Genomic DNA, 15,012 nt, shown 5'->3' with positions numbered 1-15,012 from the left:
CAATCACTCTCGCTGTGAAGAACTTCTTCCTAACACCCACCCTAAACTTGCCCTGGCACAGCTTGAGGCTGTGGCTTCTTGTTCTATCTCTGCTTGCCTGGGAGCAAAGACCAACCCCAGCTGGCTACAACCTCCTTTCAGGTAGTTGAAGAGGGCAATAAGGTCTGCCCTGAGCCTCCTGTTCTCCAGTCTGAACACCTCCAGTTCCCTCAGCCTCTCCTCACAGGGATGTGCTCCAGCCCCCTCACCAGCCTTGGTGCCCTTCACTGGGTACATCTGAGCACCTCAACATCTTTAAAGAAGTAGTTGTGTCTTATTCCCAGAACAGCCAGGCTAAGCATGGTTTACACCTGAAAATACTAACACTCAACATTCTTCTTGGGTGGCAGCAGGTCCCATCAGGATGTGTGGTCCATATATTGCTAATGCAGTGTTTTTTAGGACATGTTTGTTAATCAATAGAAGCTGCATATCAAAACAAACTACAATTCAACATGTTTGTGTTATGTAGCAGCTTCTGAGCGTCCATCAGTGGCTTGCATACAGATTTTTTTAATAAGATTAAATTGTTGCTCTTCAGAAAACTCTGCTTTACAGGTTTTACTGGCAAAATTGTTCTCTTCTACGCGTTGAGAATGGCTGCACTGACAGATTGCTACAGCATATGCGAGATTCATATCAATGACTACAAGATGCACTACTAGAAAGACCATTTCCTACCTCACTAGTATGTTTATTTCATGCTACCAAGTGCTGTCTTTGACCACAGAGACCTGTATGATGGAGCATTTGGAATAGCTGATGAAGAAATTGCTAGTTTGACTCCATTTTCCCACAGTAAACCAAACTGGGTTCAATTGAATGTGCTCTTAAATGTCTGCAACAAAACGATCAATTTGTAGACTGATTTCTTAGTGCTGTGTGTCAGTGGAGCCCTGTGGTGGTGCTCTTGTTGGGATGATGCTACCTTAAAAGCACAGTCAAGAGACAAAACAGTAGCACTAAACATCTGTGCCAAAAAAAACCCAAACCCCAAACTTGATGAACTGCAATCTAACAGCAGTTTCTTTATATTGCAGGAACACATACATGAAGTAGACACTGAGACAATGGAAAGAGTTGAGGCTACCAGGATGGAAAACACCACGTCTTCTGGTTTTCTCTTGGAAAGAAAGACTCATGTCAAGATTAGTAGGAAAGAAATCTTGCTGACTAGGATGAAGAAGAGCTGCTCCTTCACCCCAAAGAAGCTGAAGAACTTTGTCATGGACTTCTTCCCTGTATTACGATGGCTTCCCAAGTACCAGTGCAAAGAGTACATTTGGGGGGATGTTATGTCTGGTTTAGTGATTGGAATCATTTTGGTGCCCCAAGCAATCGCATACTCACTCCTAGCAGGTCTAAAGCCCATTTATAGTCTTTACACATCATTCTTTGCCAACATCATCTATTTCCTAATGGGCACATCCCGTCATGTCTCAGTTGGCATTTTCAGCTTGATATGCTTAATGGTAGGACAAGTGGTGGACCGAGAACTTCTCTTGGCTGGGTTTGACTTGAATGATGATGTATCCTCAGCCTCAGGTGATGGCTCTCTGCAGAATGACAGTCAGTTCAACACAACTACCTTCAACTTTACAATTCCAGGGATGAACACTGAGTGTGGGAAAGAATGCTACGCCATTGGCATTGCTACAGCCTTGACATTTGTGGCCGGAGTGTACCAGGTAAGTGGTTGCTGACATCCAGAGGCAAGGTATGAAGATCCTAATGCTTCTTTGCATCACTTAAGCTTTGGTTTGACTTTCTTTCAATGAGAAATCTATTAGAAATTCACCAGAATGTTTTCTCCAGGAATCCTAACCATAGGCAGCTCAGAGAAAGCATGAGGTGGGCAGTTTTCTTAGCTACTAGCAAGTACAGGTAAAACAAGACTCTTCTGCAAAACAGTTACATTCTTTTGATACTCAACTGCACCTTGGCCTCCCTGCTTTCCATAGGACCATGAAATACAATATAGATCTTACCATGAGGGAAATTCCAAGGTGGCTGTGTACTTAGAATCATAGAATGGTCTGGGCTGGAAGGGACCTTCAAAGGTCATCTAGTCCAACATCACCACCCTGCCCCCACATTCAGCAGGGACATCCTCAACTAGACCAGGCTGACCAGAGCCCCTTTGAACTTCAACAAGGAAGGAATAATTCCACTTCCATAGATACTCTAATAAAGGTACAAACCCTTCCAACTTGCTTTTACACAGGTTCAGAATGTGATGCTCATTTTTTTGCTAGTGGTTACTATGTGCTATGAAGCTGCTGTCAAAAGACAAATCACGGGCAGAAAGAACAAGAGAGGAAAAAGACTGACTAATCTGCTTCTCAGATAACATCTGTGTTGCACTTTTGAGACTTACCAGCACACTGTTCATTACAAGGATATCAAGAGAACACAGAAGGGAGCACGATGAACATACTTGTCTATTAATTGTGTGTATGCTTATACATACAACTATATGCATTACAAAGAGCTAATATTTTCCCATTTTACTAAGAAATTTCAAGTTACATTTATAAACAACATAGATGACCTTGTGAAGCTGTATTTTCCAGAGCAAATGACTGGATGGAGAAGCAACTAGTTAAGAAAGTATCCTGGTATCTGGGAAAGTTTGTGAGCTCTTCTGCCATTTATGACCTTAGGCATGCTCCAGAGCCTGTCCTGTGCTCCACTTTCCCCTACAATCACAGGGATAAAATGAAAAGCTCTTTAATGTAACAGTGCTACTAAGGCAAGGATGTTAGCTGCTGTTTACAAAGAAATGGCCTTCAGCAACCTATTCTAGTGGGAGGTATCCCTGCCTATGGTGAGGAGTTGGAACTAGATGATCTTTGAGGACCCTTCCAACCTAAACCATTCCATGATTCTATGATTTTAACTCAATTTAAAATCAAGAAAAAATAAAATTGGCCTTTGTATAACAGAAGCATTTTTGAATCCACTGCTCTTCTGTATGAGTAATAAAATTCTCAGACAAGCCACTTCAGTGGAGTCAGTTCAGACCAGCGTTTGACTCACTGTTTCAGCCTCCACATAAATGTCTTGGGTTTGTAGTATCCTACAGTGGTAAAAGGAATCAGGTGTTTCAAAAGCAGGCTATAAGCATCAAAGTGTAATTACTGTTTTAAGATTGAAATAACCAAATGCTCTCTGCCTCCAGCTAGTTCTCCCCTTATTTGTACTTCATTATTCACAGCTTATCTTTTTTTTTTTTTTTCCTCTCTCTTTTTTTCTTCTCTGTCTCCTCAGGTCCTCATGGGAATCTTTCGTCTGGGTTTTGTATCTATGTACTTATCCGAGTCTGTACTAGATGGCTTTGCAACTGGTGCTTCCTTAACCATCTTAACAGCTCAAGTGAAGTATCTGATTGGAATAAAAATCCCACGTAGCCAAGGCCATGGGATGCTTGTAATTACCTGGATTAATATTTTCCGGAATATTTCTCAGGCTAACCTTTGTGATGTCATCACAAGTGCCATCTGTATTGTTGTGTTGGTCACTGCTAAGGAACTGGGAGATCGGTACAAGCACAAACTGAAATTCCCTCTTCCCACGGAGCTGGTAGTTATCGTTGTGGCAACACTGGTGTCACACTACGGGAATTTAAATGAAGTCTACGCATCCAGTGTTTCTGGAGCTATTCCAACAGGATTTATTTCCCCCAAGGTACCATCTTTCAACCTAATGCTTCGAGTTGCTGTAGATGCTTTGCCTCTTGCCATAGTCAGCTTCGTCTTCACCGTATCCCTGTCTGAAATGTGTGCAAAGAAATATGCTTACACCACCCGAGCCAATCAGGAAATGTTTGCTGTCGGGTTCTGCAACATCATTCCTTCTTTCTTCCACTCTTTTGCTACCAGTGCAGCTCTGGCAAAGACACTTGTCAAAACATCTACTGGCTGCCAGACTCAAGTTTCTGGAGTCATTAGTGCACTGGTGGTTTTGCTGGTGCTGCTCTTCTTGGCACCTCTCTTCTACTCCTTGCAGAAGTCTGTCCTGGCTTGTATCATCATTGTCAGCCTCCGAGGAGCCCTGAGGAAGTTCCGAGATGTGCCAGCACGGTACCATGTAAATAAGGTGGACACTCTTGTTTGGGTCATCACCGTGTCTGCCTCTGCTTTGATCAGCACAGAAATAGGGCTGTTGGTTGGCATTGTTTTCTCCATGTTATGCATCATTGTTCGGACACAGCGGCCAAGGGCAGTCCTGCTTGGTCAGATCCAAAACACCAGCTTTTACGAGGATGACTATGAATACGAAAATCTTTCCTCTGTTCCAAAGGTCAAAATATTCCGTTTTGAGGCCCCAGTTTACTATGCAAACAGCAACTACTTCCTCAAGTCTCTGCACAGATTGACTAACTTAGATCCTAACCTAGAAGCTGCCAGAAGGAAGAAATATAACAAGGAAAAGCAGCATCCTAAAAAGGGAGATCACACAACTGCTAATGGACTTGGCATCAGAGAAACCACTCTGCAACTAGTTCCTAAGCAAATTGATTTCCAAGCCCTTGTTCTAGATTGCTCCTCCATCTCATTTTTGGACACCACCGGAGTTAATACTCTAAAGGAAGTCCTGAAAGGCTACAAGGACTTCAACATTTCTGTCCTCCTGGCTTGCTGCAATCCCTCAGTAATAGACTCTCTGAAAAGAGGAGGTTACTTTGGGAAAGATTTTGGAAGTATGAAAGAAATGCTCTTCTACAGTATACACAACGCTGTGCAGTTTGCAAAAGACCAAAAGCTTTCAGAAGATTGCTCGGTTTAACCCCGTGCCTTCCTTGACAATTCCCTACAAAAAATGACAGATGAGGAAGAACACTTTGTAATAATTAAATTATCAGACACGTTGCTGGCTGTGTACAGCAACTGGCCTACGAGCCATTCTCCTCTGTAGAGTTCTGCTGGTTGTCAGATGCCACATAAAACAGCCACTGGGGATATAGACCAGGACCAGAAGCAGGTTAGGTTATTACTTGCACCTTTGCTACAAAGCACAGGTGATGTGCAATAGGGATGTTTGAGATTGACTTTCACCTTGTGTGACCCAACATGTATATCATGAAACTGTTGTGCTGGAAAGCTGGCCCAGTGTCAGCTTACTCTCCACTGTCTTAATGGTTTCTTTGTGTTAATAAGGATAAACCATCCCTGTGAAAACCCCTTGGTCATATAATTGTTTAACTTCTAGCTTGCAAGGCCCATCCCCTTCCATCATTCTAAGTGTGCTTCCAAACAACTCCCACTATTTGTAGGATTAAAACATTGTGGAATGCAGCAGGTCTCTCTGCCTCTCCCACAAGAGAAGGAGCCATGATCCATCAGTTTTGCCTCAAAACCACCATTTCCAAAAATTACTGCAGAAGGCACCTGTGTTACTGGCTCTGATCTGTGCTAATTAGTTACTGGAGGCTACAATACCCTTCATCAAGCTGGAACAAATATAGCTCTGATGCAATTTTGTAACTAGTAATGAGATAAACAGGATCAAGAAAAATGAATAAGCTTTAACTGGCATTGACGTAGTCACCCAGCTGCCATATCACCCTGGAAAAAAAGGGTGCCCATTATGGGCAGATGCAAGTCCAGTTTGGGGACACAAAAGAACCATCAAACATAAAACCTCAGAACTGTGATACAGCACAGCATGTTTCTCCTACAACTGCCCACCTGGGTGTGAGGAGAAAGAGGATAAGAGAGGGTAAGAGTGGGAAGGAGTGGTCTGCCCAGAAAGTGACTAATAGGTCAAGCAGAATTGCCTGTCTGGTCATCTCTGATGCAATGCTAATGAAGCTTTAAAGTACCTGGGCCAAGTAAAGTGAGAATATATCCCTTTATGTGAGAAAAATCCCATAGCACAGATGGTTTGCATCTGGGGGTTGTTCTCTCCTATCACATTATTCTTCAATTTGAGGTCCTCTAAACTACATTTTACAGGGTTGGGTTCCATCAACTGAGGTTCATTCTGCTTCACGTCTAATGACACTTCCAGAGTCACTTGTATTGCAATATATGCATATTCTCTCTTTACAAAGAAGCATAGACTTAGACTTTGATAATAACATCATTAGTACTCAGCACTGATAGTAAACCCTCTCTCAAACTCAGTCGTGTAATTACCTGCATGAAAACAGACAGCTGCCCCTTTTCTCCTTACTCATAGCTGGTTCACACACAGCATGCAAGGAAATCCTAACACAGTTGTGCCTCTTATAATAACAAGAATCTAGAAACAGGTTTGATGCATGCAGAAGAAAATTCTTTGCCATGCCATTTATTTTTTATTTTAATACCAAGAAAATATCGGGTCAACACATCATGTGACTTGCTTATTTCAACTTTTCAGGTGACTGAGGTTCTCCAGGTGCCCCAAAGCCAGTCTGGCTCTCAGGAACAAACATTTGTTGTCAGGTGAAAAGCGGCGCAAGACGAGATTTTAAAAACGTCTTCACAGGGATTGAGAGTAGCACAATTTTAGGAAAGTGATTCAATGCCAACATCACAAAAAAAAAGGGTATTGGCTGCCCACCATCAGTACTGCCACAGCAGTAAAAACTGTCAGGAATGTCTGTCCAGAGGAGTTAAAGGAGTCACCACTGACAGCATTTTCCTGCATAACTCAATTTAATTGTGATCGAACAAGGCCAAGTGCAGGGTCCTCACTTTGGCCACAACAACCCCAAGCAGTGCTACAGGCTGGGGACAGAGTGGCTGGAGAGCAGCCAGGAAGAAAGGGACCGGTGGGTACTGGTAGATAGTAGGCTCAACATGAGCCAGCAGTGTGCCCAGGTGGCCAAGAAAGCCAATGGCATCCTAGCCTGGATCAGGAAGAGTGTGGCCAGTAGGACAAGGGAGGTTATTCTTCCCCTGTACTCAGCACTGGTCACACCACATCTTGACTCCTGTACCCAGTTCTGGGCCCCTCAATTCAAGAGAGATGTTAAGATACTGGAACATGTCCAGAGAAGGGCAACAAATCTGGTGAGGGTCCTGGGACACATCCCTGTGAGGAGAGGCTGAGGGAGCTGGGGGTGTTTAGCCTGCAGAAGAGGAGGCTCAGGGGTGACCTCATTGGTGTCTACAACTACCTGAAGGGAGGTTGTAGCCAGGTGAGGTTGGGCTCTTCTGCCAGGCAACTAGAAACAGAACAAGGAGACACAATCTCAAGTTGTGCTGGGAGAGGGATAGGCTGGATGTTTGGAGGAAGTTCTTCACAGAGAGAGTGATTGGCATTGGAATGGGCTGCCCCGGGAAGGAAAAAATGCAAAACACACCTTTAAAGGAATCTCGTTTTGAAATACATAAATAAATGTTTCAATAGAAAATGTATCTTTGCAACAGCCTCTGGAAAAAAATGAAGAGAAGACGACCTTCTCTTAACCAGTAGGCTGAGAAATTAAAAGTCAGAGGTCTCTTTTTTATCATACTGTAAGAATGGCAGCAAAGGATGCCTAAAAAGATGGGGTAGGCTTTAATACTCATACTAGAAAGAAACTGTTGACCAGAAGAAACCATGAGAACAATTTCCTCTTTCAGTTTTCATTGCAGAGTTGGCTCACAATCAAGCTATGTCAGACTAGGTCAACACAAGCAGGGATGTGGGACATGTAGGGATGCTGGGAGACTGCAAATTATTTCTAAGGAGCATGTAAAAAATAACTGAAAAAGCAAATTCTTTTCTGGTACATTTATGTTTGCTTCTCTGTGTTACACCAAGATTAACACTCTGAATATTTACAATGTTAAAAAATGCTCATTCTCTTCTATTTTTCCAGGGATTTGGTACTGTGACTTAGAGAGGAGCTGAGAGTGGACTTGTAATTCGAACTAGCTTAATACTAATGTTGATATGAAATCATGATAAGCCTTTTAGGAAGTATTATATCCATCATGTAGATTGATTGTGTTTCTGTTCACTTTGGTGCCTTGTATAAATCATATATCCTTGTAAAAAATATGTATAAGAATAGGAAAGGGTCCTTCTCTTGTGGCCTGTGTGGGTCCCACTGAGCTGGGCAAAGTGTTGGGAATCTTCACCTCAAACTCTCCTGCTGACTAGTGCAGCACAGGCAGAATATGTGGTCTTGGAGTCAAAATGGCTGTATTTATTGGCACTGCTAACTAACAAGCAGAGTACTGCCTGGTATATGAAAAACACCTTCAGTTCCCCCATAACCACGAATATTCCTGTGTCACTTGACCTAGCTAACAATGATACAAATGTGTGTTTTTGGTTGGAAAATAAAATTAGCAATTCTTTGAAAACAGTTTGCCTGGTGGTATCCTTTCACAGACAGTGAAATAACCTGGGTTACATTAAAAATTAAGGGCAAGTTTGCTGTCTTGGAAAAGAGGGATGCACTAAGCATTGTGGGATGAGAAGACATAATGAGAAAGACCATTCCAGAAGTGAGAAGAGACAAGTGGCAGTCTTTTATTTGCACACTTCTGCTTATTGTGAGGAACATTTATGTCTCCTTTTCACAGATGGCACAACTGTAAGAAAAAGCAATACCTGCATCTGTTGGCTTTCCAGAGTGGTGGTAACTCCTAGCCCTCTGTTCTCTGCAAAGGTTCTTCTTCAGTCAGGTACCTACCATCACCTTTCACGACATAACACAGTGTTGTGGTTACAGAGTTCTCATTTAAAATCTCTTTACATTCTTCTGTACATGCACAGAATTCAGCACCAGCACAGAATTCCTCCTGTTCAGACTTGCATTCTTACCCCTCCCACAAATGCAGCATTTGTTGCATTGCAGGCTCTGTGATCTCTCCCTTTCCAAACCATTGCTGCCACTCAGTCTAGAAGGGCTGGTTCTCCTTCTATAACTTAATTCTCTTCTTGTCTTTTGACAAATGCATGCTATTGCAAAATAAGTACTTTCAGTTTAGTTTCAATCACTACTAAAGTTTCTAATTTCACACGTCAAAGCTAGGCTAAATATTTGGGATGGTGGGTTAGAATCCTGTCTTTGAGGCACTAAAGCTTTTCTGGGGCTTCTTGCTTGCCTGCTGAGTTTCCATGCTCCTAGAATTTTCACTCCCTACAAAGGCAAAGCTGAATCCGTAACAGATGCACTCTTTTCCCTTGATCATTTGGAAAAACAAATGGCACAGGGTGCCAGGAGGACTCTGGCCTCTGAGTGAAGGTGTGGCTACTTTCTTTTCAAAGGTGCTTAATGATTTTTCCGTAAGCCAGATGGTTACAGAAACCTGAAAGACTCAAGCCAACTCTCAAAAGCAGTCTCTGAGATCTAAGACAAGGACTCCAGTGGTGGTGAGCAGTGATTGTTGTCCTCAACCATGCTGAAGCTGAGGCACTGGAAGACTTTGAATACAAAACTCCTAGGCCAGTAAGAGAGGGAGACATAACATAGGAAAGAGTCTTTACCAGGAAACTTCCACATGGAAAAACTAAGGGAGGAGCTGCATTCACCTGCTACGTTCACAGATGAACTAACATACAGAGGGGGTGATGAGGTACAGATTCAATACTGCATGTGAGACCTCCAAACACCTTCCCAAACAAACCTATGTACACAGGCAAACCCTAACACCTAGGAAGAAAATCCTCCTGTTCCTAATGTACACTCTGAAATCCACTACTCCTCTGCTCATGCCTCATTTCCAGTGTCTGAGCTCCCCTTCCCCTTGGTGCTTCCCCAAGCTTACAACTGGGATAACAGATGCAGTAATGATGTGAATTTTAAATAGGCATGGTTCGTAGCCAGGCATAATTTCAAAAGCTACTAGAACTTTTGATAGGATTCCTATGGTTTGTCTTTTCTTTAACTCCTGCTCTAGGCATCGGTATTTGGTTCCTTTTACCAGGTACAATAGTATTGACTGTGCTTTAGCTAAAGCAGGCAAGGAATTACAGTATCACAGTATCACAGTATCACCAAGGTTGGAAGAGACCTCACAGATCATCAAGTCCAACCCTTTACCACAGAGCTCAAGGCTAGACCATGGCACCAAGTGCCACGTCCAATCCTGCCTTGAACAGCTCCAGGGACGGCAACTCCACCACCTCCCCGGGCAGCCCATTCCAGTGTCCAATGACTCTCTCAGTGAAGAACTTTCTCCTCACCTCCAGCCTAAATTTCCCCTGGCACAGCCTGAGGCTGTGTCCTCTTGTTCTGGTGCTGGCCACCTGAGAGAAGAGAGCAACCTCCTCCTGGCCACAACCACCCCTCAGGTAGTTGTAGACAGCAATAAGGTGTACAGGGTGAACACTCCTGGGGGAGTAACCCTGAACATGACCCTAGGGGTCTTGGCCCCTCCCCAGGGGTGGGCCACACTCCAGGTGATGGTTAGCCCACTCCCCCCACTTCCTGTGGTATAAAACAGAGGAGCTTCCTGCTCCTCTTACTCTTTTTCTTCGCTCCCTCTCAACACACACACTCACACTGCATACCAGCACACCACGTGGCAGCCACGAGGCAGAGACACCATCACATTGCTCGGGTTGTATCCATCCCTTTTTGTATTTTGCTGTTTTCCCTTCCTTATCCTTTGTAAACTTCCCTACCTCCAATACCTTCTCTAAGTTATTGTTAAACTTTTCCTTTTTAACTTCCAAATCGAGTGAGATTGATTTATTTGGGTGTGCTTATCTCTCTCTCTCTCTCCCTATCTTTGGGAAAAGGAGGGGGAAGAGGGGAGGGCACTCTATAAATTCTATAAATTGTCATTGGGTTTATTAAATTTATTAGAGTCTCTGGGAACTTGCATTTGAACCCAAGACATAAGGTCTCCCCTGAGCCTCCTCTTCTCCAGGCTAAACAATCCCAGTTCCTTCAGCCTCTCCTCCTAGGGCTTGTGCTCAAGGCCTCTCACCAGCCTCGTCGCCCTTCTCTGGACACGCTCAAGCATCTCAATGTCCCTCCTAAACTGGGGGGCCCAGAACTGAACACAGCACTCAAGGTGTGGTCTAACCAGTGCAGAGTACAGGGGTAGAATGACCTCCCTGCTCCTGTTGACCACACCATTCCTGATGCAGGCCAGGATGCCATTGGCTCTCTTGGCCACCTGGGCACACTGCTGGCTCATGTTCAGGCAGGTATCAATCAGCACCCCCACATCCCTCTCTGTCCGGCTGCTCTCCAGCCACTCTGACCCCAGCCTGTATCTCTGCATGGGGTTGTTGTGGCCAAAGTGCAGCACCCTGCACTTGGAGCTATTGAATGCCATCCCCTTGGACTCTGCCCATCTGTCCAGGTGGTCAAGGTCCCGCTGCAGAGCCCTTCTGCCCTCCAACCCAGCCACATCTGCCCCCAGCTTGGTGTCATCTGCAAACTTGCTGATGACTGACTCCATGCCCTCATCCAGATCATCTATGAAGATGTTAAAGAGGATGGGGCCCAGCACTGATCCCTGAGGGACACCACTAGTGACAGCTGCCAGCTGGATGTGGCACCATTCACCACCACTCTCTGGGCTCGACCCTCCAGCCAGTTCCTAACCCAGCACAGAGTGTTGCTATCCAAGCCATGGGCTGACAGCTTAGCCAGCAGTTTTATACCAAGATAAATATGATAATGAGCACCTGTTGGACAGTTTAACATTTCATACTGTGATGGTTTGAAGTAGACATCACCACTGTTTCCTCTCCACAGCCTATAACCTAATTTCTCTCATTAAAATACTCCAATTAGCCTCAAACCAGCACACACATTTTTCTGTATTTTGATTTGAAATGTTTGCTTACCTGAGAGCAACTAATTCCAGCAACCAGTGAATTCGAACTTGTTCAATGCCACCATGTGGAACAGAAGAAATGTAGGCAAGGTTCAACTCTTGGTCTTTGCTCAGGTCAAAGAGATCAGCACGGCTGTGTGGTAAAGGAGGGCTTCAGGAAAGGAGGAGCAGCAAAGAAACAAAACATTGCAAACGTTAACCAGAAACTCCACTGAGACACCCCTATGCTAAGTCCCTGCATCACCTGCAATAGTCTCACTGGCACAAGAACCAGAGTCTAACATGAGATGAATGCAAAATGGAGTTGCAGGTTATCTCAGGCTAACTAGTTATGCAAGTAGTTCAGCAAAATGGAACATAGTCTGAGCAAGTCCCACAGCCACGCTCACAGGAGAATATCACAAAAATTGTTGTTGTACAGAGAGCAACCTCAGCTAGCAGTGGTCTGAAGAACTATACAATAGCAGTTACCTTGTCTGAGTAGGCACTGAGATGTGAACTCAGTGCCTTTTAGGATTTGGAGAAGAACTCAAACTTCCTGAGCTTTACAGAGAAATAAATAAGGCCTGATCTTCTGGCTGAAGTTGATGTAACAACAGTGGCTATGGAAGCTAGAGTTGTTAGAAGCAGAGTTAAACTCTCAGAGCCTCCAAATTCTTTGGCCACATTTGATTTTCTCAAGCGTAAGGAAGTAAAGGAATATGAAGGCCCATCTCTGAAGGTGTTTAAGGCCAGGATAGAAGAGGCTCTAGGCAGCCTGATGCGGTGTGAGGTGTCCCTGTCCATGGCAGGGAGTCGGAACTAGATCACAGTATCACAGTATCACAGTATTATTAGGATTGGAAGAGACCTCACAGACCATCAAATCCAACCCTTTACCACAGAGCTCAAGGCTAGACCATGGCACCAAGTGCCACGTCCAGTCCTGCCTTGAACAGCTCCAGGGACGGCGACTCCACCACCTCCCTGGGCAGCCCATTCCAGTGTCCAATGACTCTCAGTGAAGAACTTTCTCCTCACCTCCAGCCTAAATCTCCCCTGGCGTAGCCTGAGGCTGTGTCCTCTTGTTCTGGTGCTGGCCACCTGAGAGAAGAGAACAACCTCCTCCTGGCCACAACCACCCCTCAGGTAGTTGCAGACAGCAATAAGATCACCTCTGAGCCTCCTCTTCTCCAGGCTAACCAATCCCAGCTCCCTCAGCCTCTCCTCGTAGGGCTTGTGCTCAAGGCCTCTCACCAGCCTCGTCGCCCTTCTCTGGACACGCTCAAGCATCTCAATGTCCCTCCTAAACTGGGGGGCCCAGAACTGAACACAGGACTCAAGGTGAGGTCTAACCAGTGCAGAGTACAGGGGCAGAATGACCTCCCTGCTCCTGCTGACCACACCTTTCCTGATGCAGGCCAGGATGCCACTGGCTCTCTGGGCCACCTGGGCACACTGCTGGCTCATGTTCAGGCAGGTATCAACCAGCACCCCCACATCCCTCTCTGTTTGGCTGCTCTCCAGCCACTCCGACCCCAGCCTGTATCTCTGCATGGGGTTGTTGTGGCCAAAGTGCAGCACCCTGCACTTGGAGCTATTGAACCCCATCCCATTGGACTCTGCCCATCTGTCCAGGCGGTCAAGGTCCCGCTGCAGAGCCCTTCTGCCCTCCAACCCAGCCACATCTGCCCCCAGCTTAGTGTCATCTGCAAACTTGCTGATGACTGACTCTATGCCCTCATCCAGATCATCTATGAAGATGTTAAAGAGGATGGGGCCCAGCACTGATTCCTGAGGGACACCACTAGTGACAGCTGCCAGCTGGATGTGGCACCATTCACCACCACTCTCTGGGTCCAGCCCTCCAGCCAGTGATCCTAGTGGTCCCTTCTTATCCTGACTGATTCTATGATTCTATGATTTGAGATAACTATACTAAATATTGCAAGCAGTTTAATCTGTTCAAGGCTACATTATAATGATAGTGCTAACATGACTTTGGTGTATACTTAGTCCACTGAAATTAACATAACCTGTGCCTTAATCTCCACAGATGAATAGCTGCAAGATGGAGGGAGATTTCACCTCAACAGTCAACAAGTCAGAAACTTAGAACACTGCCCAACTCACCAGGTATAGGCTTTCTTAGAGACACGCACTAAGCCTCCCAGTAATGCACAAATTCTGAGTGTTAAAGCATATGTGTTACAGGAATGCCAAATTGTCCCCAGGGTTTGCTATAACACTCCAATGTGGCTTCACACTGCAAAGAGTGTCATTAGTAAGTTTGCACCAGGTTAGGTGGCAGTGTTCATCTGAATGAGGGTAGAGAGGCTCTTCATAAGGACTTGGGTAGGCTGGATCAACAGGCCAATATTAACGGAATGAGTTTCAACAAGGCCAAATATCAGGTCCCACACTTTGGTCATAACAGCCCCAAGAAACACTACAGGCCTGGGGAAGTATGGCTGGAAAGCTGCCTGGCAGAAAGGGATATGGGGGTTGTAATAGACAGGAGCTGAATATGAGCCAGCAGTGTGCCCAGGCAGCCAAAAACACCAGTGGCATCCTCGCTGGGATTAAAAATGCTGTGGCCATCAGGAGCAGGGAGGCGATTGTCCCCTTGGACTCTGCTTTGGTGAGGCCACACCTCGAGTGTTGTATTCAGTTTTGGACACTGCAATATAAGAGAAATGTGGAGGTTTTGGAGCGGGTTCAGAGGAGGGCAACAAAGCTGTGAAGAGCCTGGAGAATAAATCTTATGAGGAGCAACTGAGGGAGCTGGAGATGGGGATGGTTACTTTGAGGAAAAGGAGGCTGAGGGGAGACCTCATTGCTGTCTACAGCTACCTGAAGGGACATTGTGGAGATGATGCTGCTGGTGTCTTCTCACAGGTTAACTGGACACATAAAAAGGGAGAATGGCCTCAAGATGAGACTGGGGAGGTTTAGATTGGACATTAGGAAAAAAAATATTAATGGAGAGAGCAGCCAGAGACTGGAATGAGCTGCCCAGGGAGGTGGTGGAGTCATCAAGCCTGGATGTGTTTAAGGGTCATTTGGATGCGGTGCTTAGGGATATGGTTTAAGGTGAATCTTGCAGAGTAAGGTTATAGGTTGGACTTGGTGAACCTGAGGGTCTTTTCCAACCTGGATGTTTCTGTGATTCTATGAAAGAGAGATGTCTCATGTCCCATCTGCAGACTGTATATTAACTAAATACTAATACAGTTCATGCTTCACCTACTCTGATCCTTCTACTCTGATG

At 45.1% G+C, this 15,012-nt stretch overlaps 2 protein-coding genes across 3 annotated transcripts in view; one reads left to right on the top strand and one right to left on the bottom strand.

The window, feature by feature from the left end:
• Window positions 1-8,324, top strand: part of SLC26A1 (solute carrier family 26 member 1) — a 50,692-nt gene extending 42,368 nt beyond the window's left edge. For both annotated transcript variants that reach the window (XM_064176826.1, XM_064176827.1), the window contains 2 exons: window positions 1,080-1,727; window positions 3,310-8,324. In XM_064176826.1, the coding sequence (XP_064032896.1) occupies window positions 1,080-1,727; window positions 3,310-4,827 (2,166 nt within the window). In that variant the 3' untranslated portion in view covers window positions 4,828-8,324. The remainder of the gene's footprint in view (window positions 1-1,079; window positions 1,728-3,309) is intronic.
• IDUA (alpha-L-iduronidase) overlaps window positions 1-15,012 on the bottom strand; it is a 65,801-nt gene that overhangs the window by 45,616 nt on the left and 5,173 nt on the right. Inside the window, exon 2 of the mRNA XM_064176828.1 lies at window positions 11,773-11,913. The gene's annotated coding sequence lies outside the window, so the exon portion shown is untranslated. The remainder of the gene's footprint in view (window positions 1-11,772; window positions 11,914-15,012) is intronic.

The sequence above is a fragment of the Pogoniulus pusillus genome, chromosome Z (assembly GCF_015220805.1).
Source record: "Pogoniulus pusillus isolate bPogPus1 chromosome Z, bPogPus1.pri, whole genome shotgun sequence".
NCBI classification, from domain to species: domain Eukaryota; kingdom Metazoa; phylum Chordata; class Aves; order Piciformes; family Lybiidae; genus Pogoniulus; species Pogoniulus pusillus.
The sequence above is the reverse complement of the archived record's forward strand: the minus strand, read 5'-3'. Positions and strand labels throughout refer to the sequence as shown.